Genomic DNA, 20,197 nt, shown 5'->3' on the forward strand with positions numbered 1-20,197 from the left:
GCCTCCTGCTTGCTCCGTGGCAGCAGCCATTTCTGTTGGGATTTATGTGTCTTCTATAATTGAAATTTTGTAGCTGGGAGCGGAGGCCAAGGCAGGCCAGGGCTTCAGAAGCTTGGCTTCCTCCAACATCAGGGGCAACTCTAGCCTCCTGCTCTTTCCAGCTTCATGGCTGCCGCCATGTCTGTTTGGATTTATTTTTCTTCTATCATTAAAACTTTGTAGCCTTGAGTGGAGGCCTAGGCCAGCAAGGGCAAGCAGAAAGCTTGGCTTCCTCCATTGCCAGGGAAACCTGAGCCTCCCTCCTGCGCTCTGTGGCTGTAGCCATCTTTATTGGGTTTATTTGCATATTTTCTCCTGATTGGTTTGTGGGCATGCCTTATGGGTGTGGCTTGTGGGTATAGCAGAGTGATGGTTAATTTGCATATTACTCTTTTATTAGATAGGATATAAATCACATACCAAGTTCCAAACTAGGCCCTAGGGAGCCAAAGATGTATCAGATTTGACTGTAACCCAACCTGGAGGATATAACATCTGGCCTTGGTCCTTAATAGGTGAATAAGAGTTACCCAGAAAAAGAAAGTTGTCCTTTTTCATTCATTCTCTTTCAACAAATAATTATTATGTGTCCTTGGTGCTAGAAACACAGAAAGAAACAAGATTGAGTTTTCACCTTCTTGAAGCCTGAATAATGTGAAAGATATTAAATATGTGAATAGAAATGTAATGAGTATCTTTTTTTTAATTATATTTTTACTAGAGGCCCAGTGCATAAAATGTGTGCACTTGGGGGGGTCCCTCAACCCAGCCTGTGCCGTCTCACAGTCCAGGAATCCTCAGGCAATGTCTAACAGCTTAGAACCAAAGGTAGTGGGCCTAAGCCATCAGTCCCCCCCTTACTTCCCTTCCCCTACTCCCTACCTATCCACCCAAGTCTTCACTACTCTATTGTCCATGTCCATGGGCTATGCATAGCCTATATAATAAGAGGGTAATATGCAATGGACTAACCAGTGGAATGACCAGTCATTATGACTCACACTGACCATCAGGGGGCAGACACTCAATGCAGAAACTTCTGGCCAACCTCTTGTCAGCAGGCTCCAATTGCCCAATGGCAAACAGAGACCTCGGGATAGGTGGTGGAGGGGGCAGGGCTGTCTGCCGGCAGCCAGGGAAGATGGCCCTGATCTCAGGCTAGGCCTAGGGACTGTATCTGGGCAAAAAACTTCATGAACCAGGCCTCTAGATTTTTTCATATTTATCCAGATTTTATACTTGTTAGAAGAATGTTTGATATGACCAATTTCATCATAGCTAGACACAGAAGTTTCCTTATCTATAAAAAGGGAGGAACATTCCTTTCTTTATTTATTTTGATAGTTGCTGTAGAGTTTATGATATTAAGCTCTAATTTATCACAATCCATTTGGAGCTAATACTGAGCTATTTAAAATAAAATATGGGTGAGGTGATTGCTAGAGGAAAGGGGAAGAGGGAGAAGGGGATCCTAATATACAGAGATTTAGCTTTGAATGGTGGGTACATGGTGCAATAGACAGATCTTGTAACATAAAAAACCCACATCTAAAAACTATATGTTCATGTTGACCAATGTCACCCCAATCAATGTAACAAATATGGGAACACTGTGACAATATATTTCCTTTTAATTCCTTCATTCCTTGAGATATTATTGTCATATATGGTACACCTGCATGTATTATTAATCCAACAATATAGAATTATAACTTTTTCCTTAAATATTTATTTTTTAATTATAAAAGTAAAATTAAATATATTTCTGTCATTCCCCTTCATCTGAAGAATTTCCCTTACCATTCTTATAATATGGGATGGCTGGTGATTCTCTTTTTTGTTTTTATATCTCCTTTATTTTTGAAAAATACTTTCTTCAGATATAGAATTCTTGGTTACATTTTTTTCCCAGCAGTTTGGATAAGTATATCTAATGTCTCTGGTCTCTATTATTTGTGATAAGAAGTTAACCATCATTCATGTTGGTGTTTCCTATATGTAATTCTCTACAAAATGCATAGGTATTTATATTTATACTACTTGTGGTTTGTTGAGTTCAGGTCTAAAAGGTTCTATATCATCACAGTGTAACAATTTTCTCCTATAATTTCTTGTTATATAAATTCTAATTTAGTAACAATATGAATACCCAAAACAAAAAAAAATATATATACACACACACAGATAATATCTTTCAGTTCACAATTTAAACTGTAAAAACATTTTCCTATTGGTGAAATAATTTAGCTCATTACACTAAAGCTTAAAAGGTAAAGCTAATTAATTTTAATTATTTTAAGTTTACCTAAATTACCCTTTCTGCAGAGGCAGAGCTACTGTGAGGCAAATAAATTTAAACCTTAGAGCACCATAGTGGCCTTGAAAATGTCTTCACATGGACATATGTTTGTAAAGTTTGCAAAAGTGCAATATTTTTAAAAATTTTTTTAGTAATTTTTTTAATTTTTAATTTAATTTTATTTTATTTTAAATAAATCTTTATTGTTCAGATTATTACAAATGTGTTCCTCTTCCCCCCCTCAATTGCTCCCCTCCACCAGGTTCCCACCCCACCCTCTGTCCTTTCCCCATCCCCCATTGTCCTCATCCATAAGTGCACAGTTTTTGTTCAGTCTCTTCCCGCACCCCCACTCCCCTTTTCCCTGAGTATCGTCAGTCCACTCCCCTTCCATACCTCTGATTCTATTATATTCACCAGTTAATATTGTTCATCAGATTTTTTAATTCCCTTGGTTTTTAGATTCACTTGTTGATAGTTCCGTATTTGTTGTTCATAATATTTATCTTTATCTTCTTCCTCTTTCTAAAGAACCCCCTTCAGCAATTCATATAATTCTGGTTTGGGGGTGATGAACTCTTTTAGCTTTGTTTTATTTGTGAAGCTCTTTATTTGGCCCTCAATTCTGTGTGTTAGCTTTGCTGGGTAGAGTATTTTTGGCTGTAGGTTCTTGCTATTCATCACCTTGAATATTTCTTGCCATTCCCGTCTGGCCTGCATGGTTTCTGTTGAGAAATCAGCTGACAATCGTATGGGTGCTGCTTTATAGGTAACTACCTGCTTTTCTCTTGCTGCTTTTAATATTCTCTCTTTGTCTTTTGCTCTTGGAATTTTAATTATGATGTGTCTTGGTGTGGTCCTCCTTGGATTCCTTTTGTTTGGTGTTCTGCGGGCTTCCTGGACTTGTAAGTCTATTTCTTTCCCCAGGTGGGGGAAGTTTTCTGTCACAATTTCTTCCAGTATTCTTTCGGTATCTTGCTCTCTCTCTTCTTCTGGAATCCCCATAATTCTGATGTTGGTTCGCTTGAAATTGTCCCAGAGGTTTCTTACACTATCTTCAACTTTCTGGATTCTCTTATCTTCTCGCTTCTGCAGAGGAGTGTCCTCTGGCTCTTTGTGTTCTAAATCTTTGTCTTGATTCTTGCGATCTTCCTGTCTGTTTTTAGGACTCTGTAATATTTTTTATTTCAAACAATGTTTTCTTTATTTCTATTGAATAGTTGATCCCCTTTCATATCCTCATAGGTCTCATTTATTTTATCGGCCTTTTTTAGGATATTGTTGAATAACCTTATAACTGTAGTTTTGAACTCAATGTCCAATCTTTTCTTTTCCTCCATCTCCTTCCTTTGTGTCCTTCCTCTTGTCTGCATTTTAGTTGTTTTTCCCTGATTTGATGGAATAGCTTTGTGTGCTAGGTGTTCTGGTAGAGCCCAGTAGCACAGCCTTCCCAGTTACCTGTGGTGGACAGACGTGGTGTAGCCCTTGTTTGTTAAGCCTTGCTTATTGTTGGTATCACTGGGAAGTGTTGATCTCCAAGCCAAGTGGCTGTGAGGATCAGCAGTGTCTCAGCTCGGAGGGCTTCTGTACACCGCTTGGATAGGGCGGGGTCTTGGGGTGGCACAGATAATCTTTGGTTCCCTGTCAGTCTCGCCTTAGAAAAGTCCTGTTCACAGAGAGTTTCGGAAGATTGGTTGCAGGCGCGCTCACCTCTTTGGTAAAGGCACAGACAAACTTTGGCTTCCGGCCGGACCCTCCTTAGAGAAAGCCAGCCTCTGGAAGAGCTTCTGTGTTCAGCCACAGATGGGGCAGAGTCTCGGGTTGGTGCAGACAAACTTTGTTTTCCCTTAGGCTCCTCCCCAAGTCCCTCAGTAATGGCCTCTGGCTTCACACACCTCTGAGAGATCTCTGCCCACTGCCCGACAGTCTGGCCTCTCCCTGTCTGGGTCCATCTATCAGAGGAATAGGCTGATTCGGTTTTCTTCTCAAACAAGAAAGCCAGCCACGAGTTAGCTGTCCGCCCGCCCTCTCCATGCGCTGGGAGTAAGCCAGTAGCAAACTCAGCCCGGCCCGCCCTCTCTGCGCACCAGGAGTAAGCCAGTGCTTTTTCGCGCACACAGTTCTCCGTACCTTCTCAGTTCCTGAGGTTCAGTGTGCCTTCTCTCTCCTTCCCAGATGGCAGAGCCTCCTCTCAGCTAGCCGTCCGGCGCTTCAGGGCAATGCCTCCCCTGTTTTCCAGTTCTAAATTCAAATTTGTTGTGGTAGGCTGCATTCGAGTGTCTACCCTATGCTGCCATCTTCGCTTCTCCCTTTTTAAAGTAATTTTTGATTCATAAAAAAAGACCCTAAATTGTATGAGCCTCTGGTCTTGAAAACCCTAGATCCATCCCTGCTTTTTACCTGGAATGAAACATAAATGTAGGTCTTTCTGTAAGAAGCAAAAAGCTGTCTTGTTTTTATCTTGCTTGTTTGATGGCTTCACAATAAACAAAGAGAGGGAATGCACTGGTGGCACAGGTGTGACCTGAGCAGTCGGAGCACAGTATTTGGCAGCAGACACTTTGGCAGACCTCATTTTGTGGCCCACACATATGAGTTTGTCCTTTCCACACAAGACTAGCAGTTTTTCATAGTTCAAAAATAAGTGTAAGCTAAGGCTTCAATGCAGAGGGCTCTGCCCTATTAAAGCATAATTTTCACCATGACCTACATAGTAGTTGGCTCTGACATTGGGTGTGATGAAGTTATCACCTCAGCCTGGGTACACAATTATGCAATCTGTGTGCTTTGAATTCAGAGTACTGGTATAATTCAAAGCCAACTTAGGGAAAAATGGCACCTCTATGGAGTAGACCAACTGATGGGAAATCTGAGCAATCATCTTGGCTGTACCTTGCAGTGGAATTCTAGAACAGCACACAGGTACAAAAAAATGATCTCAGTAACAATCCATTACACATAATTTAATTTTACTAAGTAACTAGTTCAGGACAAATTTAGAGTTGAAATTCAAGAAAACCTCTCAGTTCTCAAAGTAAACACTGAAACCCAGTTTCATAAAAAAAAAAAAACATTCTTCATGAAGGGATAAAGATCTTCCTGAACTATTAGAAAATAAAAACATTACTTAAACATTATTGATATTACATTCTCTGTTTCTCAGTTGAACATCTGTATAACAAGTTGAACCATTTAACTACCAATGCAAATGCAAACATACACAATATGTTTGTGTATATAAAATATAAAATATTCACAATTCAAATAACTTTTAAATTGTTCTCAAATATTTCCTACATAATTCAATATAAAACAAAAATTAATGTATATTTTTCTTTCAATCTTCCTACAATGAAAATATTTTTTAATTTTTTATGACATAATTAATAGACACCAAAAAGTTTTTGGTTTAATAGTTGGAATTTGTTTAGTTTAGTTTCATTACAAAGTATTCTGGCTAGTCACATTTACTGAATTCAGGCTTCAGGTATTAAAAAGGTAATATTTTTAGAATTTAAAATAAATTTTTTTCCTGAAATCTTTTTAGAAATCTATTTCATGTAGTTCTCTGCAACAAATAGTGTAGGCTTTCTTTTTCTAGGTCCTGGATATGTCTGTTGGATCAATTATGATTGAATCTTCTAAATTATGTTTTATGTGTTTGATCCAAATCATGCTATGCCAATAATAGGTCCAGTCAATTATTTAGAAACAGTTACTTGTGTTGTAGTAATAGGCCCATGCAAGTCATGGTATGTCATGCTCCCCTGCTAAAGAATAATCTTACCCAGAACCAACCTGTGGTTTATACCCTTACCACTTACTTCTGTATCCCAACCTTGGAACCCAACCTCAGGAAATAAATCTGGCTCTGATCACCGATAGAATGAAGAAATGCAAGCTTCTCTGAAAGGCTTATAAGGCCTTGGTGACCTGGCCTCTGATTACCTGTGTGTCTTCTTTCTCTCCCTCTATTCTCATCAGAGTCAATGCTCTCCAGCCATTCCTATTCAACACACAATATCCAATCATCTGAATGTTATTACACTTTTTTTCAGTCATCTGTCTCGTCTCCTTCCTTGTCCTCCTGTAAAATTCTTACTCATTCTTCATGTTAACCCTGGGAAAACTTTCCCCACAAAGGAATGTATGCTGCTTCCTCTTTAGATCACACAACATATTCTGCACTTTCTTCAAGGTGTTGTTATTGCTCTTCACATGTTTGTCTCCCTTCATTAAACACTGGCGTCCCTGAAGGCATAGTATAGATTTTAATGTTTACAATCACACAGAATAGCACAGTGCGTGATGCACATAAGTGTTCAAGTCCTTCAGATCTTCATGTTTCATTGCATGTTGTAAACTAGACACTGCATTCTGAGTTGAGAATTCAAATTGAGCAAAACAGGCAAGGTCCCTGTGCTCAAAGAGCTTACTATCTAGGAGTGAAACTGATGTTAATTTAATGGTAATACCCATCTATATTTATAAAAGTCTAAGCAACCATTACAACTGGTCAACTGAATGACCAGTCACTATGATGCTCACTGACCACCACAGGGCAGACACTTAATGCAGGAGCTTTTTCCTGGTGGTCAGTGAGCTTCCCCAGCCAAGCTCCCACAACTGGCCAACTTCCTGTGGTCCCTCACCACCTGCCGGCTGGCCCCAATCAGCCCCAATTGGAACTGGGCAAGATGGCCCTGATCCATCCCAAATGCCAGCCAGGCTGAGGGACCCCACCCATGAATGAATTCGTGCACCGGGCCTCTAGTGAATATATAATTACAATTAGAAATAGGTACTCCTAAACACACACACACACACATACACACACACACACCTCACACCTCTGACCTAAGCTAGAGCATGGCGGAGGAGTGGCTAAGAATAAGGAATGCTTGCCTAGGGAAGTAATGCTTACTTGATATCTGAAGGATGACTAATTAGAGATGAGGCTGAAGAGAAGATATGGGCCAGAATATGAGGAATCTTTGCAAGATCATAATAAAGATTTAATTCTTTTCTCTAAGAGCCGCAAATAGATGTTGAAGGGTTTTAAGAACTTGACTGACATTACCAGACGTAATTTGCAAAGATGCTCAGACTGAAATTTGGATTATGAATTGAAGACACAAATATTTATTGACTGAATTAACAAAGTAAGTAAACTGACACACTTATCTAATTTTTTTAATTATGACCTGGCCAGTATGCCTCAGTTTCATGTTGTCCCATACATGAAAAGGTGGCAGGTTCAATTCCAGTTAGGGCAAGCATGTCAAACTCAAAGGCTAACATGGGCCAAATAAACAAGGTTTAAGCTTATGTGAGCTGCAAAAAAAAAAAAAAAAAAAAAAAAAAAAAAAAAAAAAACAACAAAAAACACCCAAAAGCTTTGATTTTCATAGAAACATAGATTTGTTTTGATAGACATGCTGAATACAAAGGGCTGAAATAAATGAGTAATCATTAACATAAAATTATAGAACATTTTAATAAAAATTTAATACTTTTTCTTTTTTTTTAAATATATTTTATTGATTTTGTACAGAGAGGAAGGGAGAGAGATAGAGAGTTAGAAACATAGATGAGAGAGAGCCATCAATCAGCTGCCTCCTGCACACCCCCCACCGGGGATATGCCCGCAACCAAGGCACATGCCCTTGACCGGAATCGAACCCAGGTCCCTTCAGTCCCCAAGCCAACGCTCTATCCATTGAGCCAAACCGGTTTTTGGCTAATACTTTTTCTTGAACATTAACTTACCAGACACTGAATAACTGCCCAAATTAATAAGCGAAATGCAAATAAACCCATTTTTCTTGTTCTCTGAAAGAGAAATATTTCCTATTGTGCACACCAAACAAGTCCATCCAAGACTAATGATGTGGCAAGTGGTTGCTGAAATATTCGCTCCTAGTATTAGTGGAGAGAAATGGTGTGCCTGAGCATAAGATGTGTATGGGAAATGAATGTAACACGATTACAGTAATCAATCATTAGCAAACATTGTAGTTCGTTATTAAAAACTAGAGGCCCAGTGCATGACATTCATGCACTGGGAGAGAGTGGTCCCTCAGCCTGTCCTGTGCCTTCTCGCAGTCCAGGACCTCTTCGGGGATGTCAGACTGCTGGGGGCAGTGGGCCTAGGCTGGCAGGCTGACATCCCCCCAGGGGTCCTTAGTGCTGCTGAGGAGGCAGGAGAGGCTCTCACCACTGCCACTGCACTCACCAGTTGTGAGCTCAGCTTCTAGCTGAGAGTCACTCCCCCTGTGGGAGTACACTGACCACCAGGGGGCAGGTTCTGCATCGAGCGTCTGCCCCTGCTGGTCAGTGTGCTTCATAGTGACCAATCATTCCACTGTTCGGTTGATTTGCACATTAGGGTTTTATTATATAGGATTACAAATTACAGAATATTATAAAAATTAAGTTACAAAATTATTATTAAAATGTTTCTTACATACTGTTATATTGTCTGGGCCACAAAAATATTTGTTGTGGACCACATGCAGCCTGTAGACTGCAAGTTTGACATGCTTGAGTTAGGGCATATACCCAGATTGAGGGTTTTACCTCTGGTTGGAACGAGTACAGGAGGCAATCTATGGATGTTTCCTTCTCACATTGATGTTTCTTTCTTTCTCCTTTCCTTGTTCTCTAAAAAAAAATTAAGTATAGTTGATGTAAAACATTACATCACTTTCAGGTGTTCAAAAATAGTGATTTTACATTTTTATATACTTTATGATGTGATCATCATTGAGTCTAGTAACTATCATTGTACAAAATTATTATAATACTAGAGATCCGGTGCACAAAATTCATGCAGGGGTAGGTTTCCTTCCCTTAGCTTCTGGCACCAGCTTCCCTCAGCTACCCACACCCAGGACCCGGGCTTCCCACTGGGTGCTAGCATCCGGCTCCACCCCCTCCTGCACCTTCCTTGGCCTGGCACTGCCTGCATCCACTGCCACCTCCTGCCCCATTCCTCAGCGGGCAATCAGGGCCTGCTGGCCAGAGGGAGGAGACCAGGAAGTTGGCCAGCAAACCCAATCAGGTGATCAGGGTGATTAGTGCGAGTCATAGTGCCCAATCATTCTGGTCATTCCACCATTCAGTTGATTTGCATATTAGGGTTTTATATATATATTTGACTATATTCCCTGTGCCCTATATTACATCCCTGTTACTTATTAAATTTTTATAATATATTTTTATTTATTTCAGAGAGAGGAAGAGAGAGGGCGAGATAGAAACATCAATGAGAGAGAATTATTGATCAGCTACCTCCTGCACACCCGCTACTGGAGCTTGAGCCCATAATCTCAGTATGTGCCCTTGACTGGAATCAAACCTGACCAGAAGTGGAATTGCTGAGTCATGTGCTGGTTCTATTTTTCATTTTTTTTTTTAGGAACCTCCCATCTGTTTTTCATAGTGGCAGCACCAATTTACAATCCAACCAACAGTGAATGAAAGAGGGTCCTCACTTTTCTACATTCTTGCCAACACTTACTTGTTGACTTTTTGATAATAGCCATTCTGACAAGTACAAGATAATATCTCATTGTGGTTTTGATTTGCATTTTCCTGCAAATCAAATAATGAATAGTGATGTTGAGCATCTTTTCATATGTCTGTTGGCCATCAGTATGTCTTCTTTGGAAAATATCTATTCAGGTCCTCTGTTCATTTTTAATCAGATTGTTTGGTTTGGGAGTGTGTGTTTTTCTTTGGTCCTGAGTTGGAGTTTTTTTATACATATACTAGAGGCCCAGTGCATAAAATTTGTGCAAGGTGCTTGGCCCTCGCAGCCGCAGCAGCTTGCCTTGGCCCTTGCAACTCCAGCTTTGTCCAGAAGGTCATCTGGAAAGTTGTTTGGCTGTCCAGTCTAATTAGCATATTATACTATTATTATAGATTTTTATTGATTTTTACAGAGACAGAAAGGGAGGGGGAGAGAGAGATAGGAACATCAATGAGAGAGGAACATCATCAATTGGCTGCCTCCTGCCTGGCCCCTACTGGGAATCAAGCCTCCAACCCAGGTATATGCCCTGACTGGGAATCGAACTGGCAACCTCTTGGATCCTAGGTTGATGCTCAACCTCTGAGCCACAACAACCAGGCATCTTTATATATTTTGGATATTAACTCCTTATCAGACACATAATTTGCAAATATCAGTTTGTTCTCTTTTTGTTTTGTTGATAGTTTCCTTCACTGGACAAATACTCTTCAGTTTGATGTAGTCTTATTTGTTTATTTTTTCTTTTGTTGCCTTGCCTCAGGAGACAAAGTCTAAGATCAATGTCAGGTTGTTTTCTGCCTATGTTTTCTTCTAAGAGTTTTATGGTTTCAGGTCTTACATTTAAAGTCTTTAATTCTTTTTTGTTTTATTTTTGTGTATGATGTAAGAAACCAGTTCATTTTCATAGTTTTGCATGCATCTCTACAGTGTTGCCAGCACCATTTGTTGAAGAGACTGTCTTTACCCCATTATAACATGCTTCCCTTGTCTTAGACTACCTGATCACATAGGTATGGGTTTATTTCTGGGCTTTCTATTCTGTTCTATTAATCTATGTATCTGTTGTTATGCTAGTATAATACCTTTTTGATTACTATAGCTTTGTAATATAGTTTAATATCAGAGTGCTTATTCTTGAGTATTCAGTTTATGTTAACCCCATCTAGTTGAAATTTGAATTTTAATAACATTTCCTAGTGTAGCACTGTCTAACAGAAATGGAACCAGATGTATAACTTAAAAGGTAAATAAAAATAATTGAAATTAATTTTAATAATATATCAAAACCTAATAAATCTAAAGCTAGAGGTGCGTTGCATAAAGATTCATGCAAGAATAGGCCTTCCTTCCCCTAGCTTTGCTACCGGCCGCCTGGGGGGCCTGGAAGTACTCACTCCTGGCAGGAGCACCACTCCCGTAGCTCCCTCCACCCCCATTTCCTCATAGCAGGTGTCCTGCTCTGCCCTGCCACTCCATGCCTGCATATGCAAATTAAACTGCCATCTTTATTGGGTTAATTTGCATACTCACTCCTGATTGGTTGATGGCAGTTACAGAGGTACAGTCCATTTGTATATTTCTCTTTTATTAGTGTAGATCCTATCATTTCAATATGTAATCAATATAAAAATGTTATTAAGAAGAATTTCATATTCTTTGTACTATCTTTATAATCCAGTGTGCATTTTACACTTATAGCATGTCTCAATTTCGATGACCACATATCAAGGGCTCAATAGCCACTGTGACTAGCGGCTGTCACATTGGACAGTGCAGTTGTAATGCCTTTCACGGGTTCCTGAACCTGATTGTACATAAGAAGTACACACAGAACCTTAGCTGCTTTGGCTCAGTAGATAGAGCATCAGCCTGGGGACTGAAGCGTCCTGGGTTTAATTCCAGTCAAGAGCATGTACCTTGGTTGCTGGCACATCCCCAGTGGGGAGTGTGCAGGAGGCAGCTGATCGATGCTTCTCTCTCAATGATGTTTCTAACTCTCTATCCCTCTCCCTTCCTCTCTGTAAAAAAAAAAAAAAAATAATAATAATAAAAAATATATTTTTTAAAAAGAAGTACACACAGAGATACTTGTTAAAAATATTTCCCAGCAGGAAAGCAGTATGGAGTGACCTGAAAAAAAATTAAATATAGAATGCCTTAAAACCCAGCAATTCCATTTTGGGGAATATACCCAAATAAACCTGAAACACTAATTCAAAATAATATATGTGCCCTTACGTTCACTGCAGCATTACTTACAACTAGAGGCTCGAAGCACAAAATTGGTGCAAGAGTAGGTCTTTCTTCCCCAACGGCTGGCATCAGCTTCCCTCTGGCACCTGGGACCCAGGCTTCCCTCACAGTTCTGGCTTCGTCCGGAAGGTCGTCCTGGAAGGATGTCTGGTCTAATTAGCATATTATGCTTTTATTATTATAGAAAGCCAAGATATGAAAGCAGCCTACATGGCCATCAGTAGTCAAGTGGATAAAAAAGCCATGGTACATTTACACAACGGAATACTACTCAGCCATAAAAAAAATAAAAAAATAAAAAACTTACCTTTTGTGACACCTGGGAAGTATTATGCTAAATGAACTAAAGAAATAAATCAGAGAAAGACAAGTACCATATTGCCTCATTTATATGCAGAATCTAACGAACAAAATAGAGTAACAAACAAAATAAAAACAGACTCATAGATACAGAGACCAGGCTTGAAAAAGGTGAAATGATTAAACAAAGAAATAAACTCATAGAAATAGAGGGGAAATAAAAAATTTTTAAATTAAAAAGAAAATAATTCCCAACAGCTCACTCACTCTATTCTGGTTCAATACCTCTAGGAGAAGCCCAGAAATCTGTTTTTGACCAAGTATAACAAATGATGCTGATGCAAGGGTCCATGGACAAGCATATGGAAATTACTACACTTCCTCAAATTGTGAATATAGTGAAGCCTTTTGCATCCTGGGAATACATGAACAATGTTATGGAAGCATTTAAGAAATGTATTACATTTCTATTTTCTAAATTTCACTATGGAGAATCCCATTCTTAACTAATAACACTATTGTTTCCTGGAGTCCCCACGTCTAATCCTGAAGATGTTATGCAAGTGAGAAGGAGATGATGGTTCTTGAAGCCTAACTCAGAAGTTTTGAGAAACCCCTAGGAAATGAAAGGGAGTTGGGTCTCATTGTGGTGGCTTTCCTGGAGTCATAGATGGACACTGTTGGAGGTAAGGGGTAGAATAGGAGATATCTCTGATTGTGCCCTTTCTATCCACATTACCCTGGATGGATCACAGACCACCCCAACTCAAGGTGGGCATAGAAAACAGCGGGACCAGCCCAGCACCCGCCCGAGGAGGAAGGGTAACATCAATAGAGCTCATAGCTGTGAATACAGGTTAGTTTGGAACAGCTCTTTTATTCTCTTTCTTCCATCCTGGGGTCTAACTACAGAAAACAGTATTAGTTCTTAGGAAAGGGATGACAAATGCAGAAGGTAACCTGAATGGCATGTTCTCCTCATGGAAGGGCAGATTGGGACAAGCCCAGATTGCAACACCAAAGATTTTCTACCCTAAGGCTCATCCACTCTCCTCTTTACTTCCCCTCTCAAACAAACAAACAAAAATCACTTGGGCTTTGATGCTCCCTTTTCAAGTATGAGTTAGTATGAATTATATCTAAAGTTGCTGATATTCCCAAATAAATATGAGATCATGGGAAAATATTACAGCATCTAAGGAGTATAATTTCATAAAGAACTGTTAGAACACTGGACAATTTGTACTAGAGACGCAGAATTAATGGACAAAAAAAGTGATACATTTTAAATGAGTAAAATAAATACCTACAAAAATATAAAGGAGAATATTGTAAAGCAATAATAAGATGAAGATACTGATTATGAAAAAATAAATCAACTGAAATGAATTTAGTGGATGGGTTGACTATTACAGATGGGATACCTTCAAATAACACATTAGTAAGGTAGAAATTAGGGAAATCTCCCAGGAAATATCTGGAAACAATAAAGAGGTGGGAAAAATAAAATTAAGAGATATGCAGAGAATATCTGCTAACAAAACCTAACAGCACCATGATTTGGGCTATGAAGAAGGATTGATAGAAGAAAAGTTACTCCTTCTGTTCTACGGGAAACCTGTCTGGATGACCAGTAGAAGAGCCACCATATATTGAGTTTGTTTCAGTCCAGGCTAGCTTCTTTCCAAGCGCAATTCCATTTGATCCTCACAGTAACACTAAGAGGTTTGTAATACCATCACCTCCAGGTCATGAGTGAAGAAACTGAAGCCTGTGGAGGCGTACACATTTTTATTCCATTTCCATACAAGATTAGATTTCATCTTTCAGACAGATCAGGTGGGTCTTCCCTTCCCAAGATTACCTTTAGGCTTCCCTCCAGGCTTCCCTCCCGACCCTGGAGCTGTCATCAGGTGCGGAGGGCGGGGCGGGAGGCAGCCCCCGAGGGGACCAGCTGGGCAAAGCCCGCCCTGAAGGCGGGACCACGGCGGGGCGTGGCCTCACGCCCATGCTCTCATTGGATCTGGGTGGACTTCCGGAGAGCCGTAAAGACCTTTCCCAGTCGTGAAGTGGTGTCGCGCAGACGCGTTGCTTTACGACGCTCGGAGGACCACACCAGGTCGGCGTTCAGGGCCTGGATCTCCCAGCACGTGGGCCTGTGAGGTTCTCCCCGCTGGTAACTCACACCTCCCGGCGGGGGCCAGCCCCGTGGAGGACAGGGTGGCAGCGGAGGCCCAGGGTCTCGCGCTGATGGATTTTGCCGCTGACAATGAAACCACGTCGGGAGGCGGCCTCCGGCGCGGGGCTGAGGGGGCGCGGCTGCCGCTCGAGGCCGGCGGTGGAGCGGCGGCGAAGGGGCTGACAGGAGCGGAGCAAACCGCGGGTGGAGAAGAAGGGACTGCACCGGGGGCGGGGGAGGAAACGCGGGCGTTCCCAGCGGCTGTGAAGCTGGAGAACACGGACTGGCCGGAGACGGAGGGAGGTATGCTGGAGGGCCGGCCGATAAAGCAGGAGGCGGAGGACGGGCCTGAGGTGAAGGAGGAGAAGCCGGACCCCGTGGAGGTGAAGCTGGAGGTGAAGCAGGAGGCGGAGGGCGGTTGGGCGGTAAAAGAAGAGAAGGTGGAGGAGGATGGGCCAGAAATCAAGGAGGAGAAGGTGGAGGATGGGCCAAACATCAAGGAGGAGAAGGTGGAGGATGGGCCAGAGATCAAGAAGGAGAAGGTAGAGGATGGGCCAGAGATAAAGGAGGAGAAGGTGGAGATTGGGCCAGAGATCAAGGAGGAGAAGGTGAAGGATGGGCCAGAGATCAAGGAGGAGAAGGTGGAGGATGGGCCAGAGATCAAGGAGGAGAAAGTGAAGGTGAAGGAGGAGGTGATGGACTGGCCGGACGTGAAGGAAGAGGGGAAAGACCACTTGGAGATAAAACAGGAGGAAGAGATGGTGTTGTTCACCCAGAACATAAAGGAAGAAGTGATGGATGAAGCGTGTGTAAAAGAAGAAAAGTGTTTCCTGAAGGAAGAAATACTGGAGGACACCAAGGTGAAAGAAGAGCCCCCGATCAATTGCCCCGTGGGCTCGAAGCGGAAACTGGCCATGACAAGGTAGGGCTCCGAGAAGGCCATTGGGGGGATGAGGCCGTGGAGGCCTCTGCTGTCCGGTTTGATGGAAACTGCACAGCCAGCAGGTGCAGGAAATGAAGCACAAGTTGGGTCCCTGGAAACTGGGTGGTGGGAGTGGGGACCGAGGAATTGGGGCTGTGGAGGGTTTTGTCAGATAACAGATTCAATGAAAATATTGTGAGGTTGATAGTGTCCCGTGAGCAAGTCAGAAGGTGAAAATTCTGGGGACCAGAAAATCTTTGGACCAGATTCTGGCTTGACTTGATGTGCCCTTGACTCAGTATTTATTTTGAGGGAGGATAGAGGTGAGGAAAAGGCTAATAAAACTAACGAGACACAGTAGGTTAAGTTAAAATCCTACAAAAATGCACTTAAACTAGTCCAGTTGTTTAGTTTTCTAAGAATGCTGTTACTATTCGTTATTTTTATTTGTTTTTCCAGTTGTATGTGATCATGTGACATAGGAAACAAAGAGGGATCAGGTTCTTGGGACTTTTACTAGCTAGAACACAATAGGTCCTAGACTAGCAGGTGAAGGCACATATAACAGACCTAGATTATTCTGATGCCTATACCAGGTTGCGTGTGTAGTTGAGGAAAAAGGTTCAACTGCTATTCTCTGAATTTGACTGAGTCTTACAAATTTTACTGGTGTGTGAGCCTGTAAATATATCTAAACATAATTCATGGATTGAACTTCTGGATATAGCACACACACAGTCGTTAAGAAATTGCCAGGAATTACAAGTTAAAAATGTCATTGAATAATCCCTTTTTCTGATGATAGCAGTAAAAGAAGTCAAAAGTGAGATGATTTTTTAAACAAATCTAATACATATTTTCTTGAGTTACATATTGCTAGTAACGTTGTAAATGTAGTAGTCATTTGGAGACGGTTTCCTAGAAGAGAATTTTCTAACAATGTTTGACAAGCTAGTGAGTATTTTGTCATGTGCTTGCATATATTTTATTCACTGTGTCTGCAAATTGATTGTGATGAGTAATTGATTCATTAAAATCTTATAAACAAATAAGTAGAATTAATAACGGATAACTTATGTTTCATGTGGGTTTTTACAGATGTGAAACTTGTGGTACAGAAGAAGCCAAGTACAGATGTCCACGTTGTATGCGGCATTCTTGCAGGTATCCTAATATATATAAAGAGCTGGGTGGTGTCATGACCAAACGGGCAACCGGTCACCATGAAGTGCATGGACCACCTCTCTGTCCCCCCTCTCCTCCAGCCCCCGAGCTGCTCACCATGAGGAGGGACTAGGGACTGTTGAGCAGGGGTGGCGGGCTGCTTTGTGGGGTGGCCGTGAGGTTAGCAGAGCAGTCATCTAGGCAGCAGCAAGTTTTGCGAAGCAGTCGCAGGGCTGGGGAGTTTCCTGGAGCAGTTGCGGGGTCAGGGGAGCCTCTCGGAGCAGTGGTGGGTGCGGGGGTCTCGGAGCATCCAGCGGTGAGCTTCGAGGGGCAGCAGCAAGCTTCACAGAGCAGTCGAAGGGCAGGGAGAGCCTCGGGAACAGTCGAGGGGCTGTGAGCATCGTGGAGCTTCCCGGGGCAGGGCGGCAGAGGCCATCTGACAGAGGCCAGGCTAGGCCTAGGGACCCTAACCTCACACAATTTTGTGCATGCTGAGCCTCTAGTATACAAGAGGCCCGATGCACGAAAATTCATGGAAAAGTAGCCTGCCTTCCCCCGGCTGCTGACACCGGCTTCCCTCTGGGGCCCGGGCTTCCCTCCTCCAGCCACCAGCAGGCGCCCAGGACCTGGGCTTCCCTTTCAGACCTGGCTTTGTCAAGAAGGTCATCCTGAAGGACGTCTGGTCTAATTAGCATATTACACTTTTATTATTGTACCGTGTTTCCCCGAAAATAAGACATCCTCCGAAAATAAGACCTACTTACAGGTTTCCTTCTGAGTGAAATATAAGGCCCCCCCAGGCTAAACATGAGAGGTTTGGTCCACTGATTCTGAAAGAAATAGATTCACAAGAAATTCACCAGGAAATTCAGGAATTGGATTGTTATGATGATGTTCCAGAAGATGATGACATGATTGTCATTGAATAAATGAGTAAATTCTTGATACTGTAGGATTCACAGTTTGTCTGGTTTGTGTTGACAACTACCATACTACCATACCGTATACAGGTAATAAATTTCCTTTATTTTCACTTAACAATAAATGTGTACTGTATTCTTATTCATGGAAAAATAAGACATCCCCTGAAAATAAGACCTAGCGCATCTTTGGGAGCAAAAATTAATATAAGACACTGTCTTATTTTCAGGAAAACAGGGTAGATAATTTCCTACCTTATTATCTCTATCTGTACCATTGTTACCTCAAAAATATAAAAGTGACTCTTCTTTTCTCTTCAGTTTGCCCTGTGTAAAGAAACACAAAGCAGAACTGACATGTAATGGAGTTCGAGATAAAACTGCCTATGTTTCATTACAACAGTTTACTGAAATGGATCTCCTAAGTGGTAAGCCATCTTATGCATAGCAGATTGGTGCTTCCTGGCCATTGCTGTATGTTGTGTGTTTATTTTTCTGTTTTGAAATTTTTAGATTATCGATTTTTGGAAGATGTGGCAAGAACAGCAGACCATATTTCCAGAGATGCTTTATTGAAAAGATCATTAAGCAATAAACATGTAAGTATTTCTTCTAATCTTTTCCAGTTAGAATTCCTTTTAATTAATTAGATTCATTTTTTTCACTCAACAAAATGTTTTAGGTGGCCACTACGGTCTGAAGTCTATTCCAGTTACTAGGATACACCATTGACCAAAACAAAGGCCTTCACCTCATGGAACTTGTCTTGTAAGGGGAGAAACAGAAGTTGTGTAGAAATAAATATTTAATTTCAAGTGGAATTAGTGCATGTGGAAAATAAAGAAGCACAGGAGGTTAAAGAAAATGAGAGTACTGTTTGTTGGGAAGAGGTTGTGAGGGTACTGTTTTTGATACAGGGGTCAGGAGAAGCTTCTTTGAGAGATGACATTTAAGCAGTGATCTGAATGATGAGAAAGAGGCAGTCTTGTGAACATTTGGAGGAAAACTATACCAGGTAGAGACAAAAGTAAAGACAGTTGGGAACGAGGCTGGTGTGTTTGAAGAATTGAAATAGGGCAATGCGACTAAAGTGTGGTTGAGGAGAACGTTAATCTTTGGTTCTAGTTTATTCTAAGTGAAACTAAAAGACATAGGAAGGTTCTGAGAGTATGCTTTTAGAAAGATCACTCTGCTGTCTGGAAAATGGACTTTAGCTGGTAAGAGTGGGAGATTGGAAGCAGCGAGACCAGTTTAAAGGCAGTTGCTTGCGGTACAGATGATAATGCTATTAGAATTATTAAGAAGCAGATCATGGATTTAAAGGAATAGCTAACAGGACAAGCTATTTCAATACACATAATTTTCATTTCATCTCTTTTTTTTTTTAATCCTCATCTGAGCATGTGTTTATGGATTTTAGATAGAGGGAGGAAGAGAGAGAAAATGAGAAACATCGATTTGTTGCCTTTCATACATGCCCCAATTGAGGACCGAACCTAGGTATGTGTGTCCTAGGGAATCCACACTAAGACCTGTTGGTGTCTGGGATGATGCTCTAACCAGCTGAGGCACCAGCCAGGGCTCATCCTTTTTTCATTCATTGAGCACTATTCAAAATTAAAGCTTACATGTTTGAGTTATTTTGCAGCAGTTATTCCAGAAATTCTTTAATAATATTAAATCATGTCATGGAATTATGTCCATTTTTTTCAGACACTATTTTAATATTGAAGTTGTAGAATTTTAATACCTTTTAAACACATTTTTTGTTTGTTTGTTTGTTTTTTATTTTATTGATTTTTTTACAGAGAGGAAGGGATAGGGATAGAGAGCTAGAAACATCGATGAGAGAGAAACATCAACCAGCTGCTTCCTGCACGCCCCTTATGAGGGATGTGCCCACAACCAATGTACATGCCCTTGCCTGGAATCGAACCTGGGACCTTTCAGTCTGCAGATTGACGCTCTATCCACTGAGCCATACTGGTTTCGGCCTTTTAAACACGTTTTATTGGTGTTTTTAGTACAGAAATGATATGACATGTATCTGAAAGAAAGATTATCGTGCATCTTTTTTCCTTAAGCTTAATTAGAATTCTACTTAAAAGATAAATTGCTCTTTAATTTTTTCTTTTTATTGTGAAGTATGGCATGCACATTAAAAAAAAAGCATAAAAGAAATACACTGTCTAATAAATAATTATAAAGTTAACATCCATCTAATGACCATTCAAGTCTAAAATTAGAGCATTCACCTGCTTCTCAAAAGTTCCCTGCTCCCCCTTGTGCCCTTCTCTAATCCATTGTTATTTCTGAATAATTTTCTAGTTTAAAACTGCACCACAATTTATCCATTCTTTTCTTGGTAGACTTTGAGTTTTCTGTAATAAGAAGAGAAAAAAATTAGAAACAATGCTACTATGAACCATTTGTTTATGAATTGTAGTTTGCGTGCGCACATGTTTTTCTGGGATTTATATCTGGGAGTGGAATTGCTTTGTTGTGGAGTGTACATATCTTCAGTTTGACTAGGTGTTACCAAAACATTTTCTAAAGTGGTTGTACCAGTTCCCAGTAGAGCGTA

At 40.9% G+C, this 20,197-nt stretch overlaps 1 protein-coding gene across 4 annotated transcripts in view; it reads left to right on the plus strand.

Moving 5' to 3' along the window:
- The first annotated feature begins 14,506 nt into the window (after positions 1–14,506).
- ZNHIT6 (zinc finger HIT-type containing 6) overlaps positions 14,507–20,197 on the plus strand; it is a 54,886-nt gene continuing 49,195 nt past the window's right edge. The window contains exons 1-5 of one of the 4 annotated variants that reach the window (XM_036446156.2): positions 14,508–15,050; positions 15,255–15,529; positions 16,628–16,693; positions 17,935–18,041; positions 18,127–18,212. In XM_036446156.2, coding sequence (XP_036302049.1) covers positions 14,679–15,050; positions 15,255–15,529; positions 16,628–16,693; positions 17,935–18,041; positions 18,127–18,212 — 906 coding nt within the window. In that variant the 5' untranslated portion in view covers positions 14,508–14,678. Of the gene's footprint in view, positions 15,530–16,627; positions 16,694–17,934; positions 18,042–18,126; positions 18,213–20,197 lie in introns of all 4 variants that reach the window. The other 3 variants (XM_045584384.1, XM_045584382.1, XM_045584383.1) reach the window with 3 other exon arrangements.

This window comes from Pipistrellus kuhlii, unplaced genomic scaffold (assembly GCF_014108245.1).
Source record: "Pipistrellus kuhlii isolate mPipKuh1 unplaced genomic scaffold, mPipKuh1.p scaffold_m20_p_2, whole genome shotgun sequence".
Taxonomy (NCBI): Eukaryota; Metazoa; Chordata; class Mammalia; order Chiroptera; family Vespertilionidae; genus Pipistrellus; species Pipistrellus kuhlii.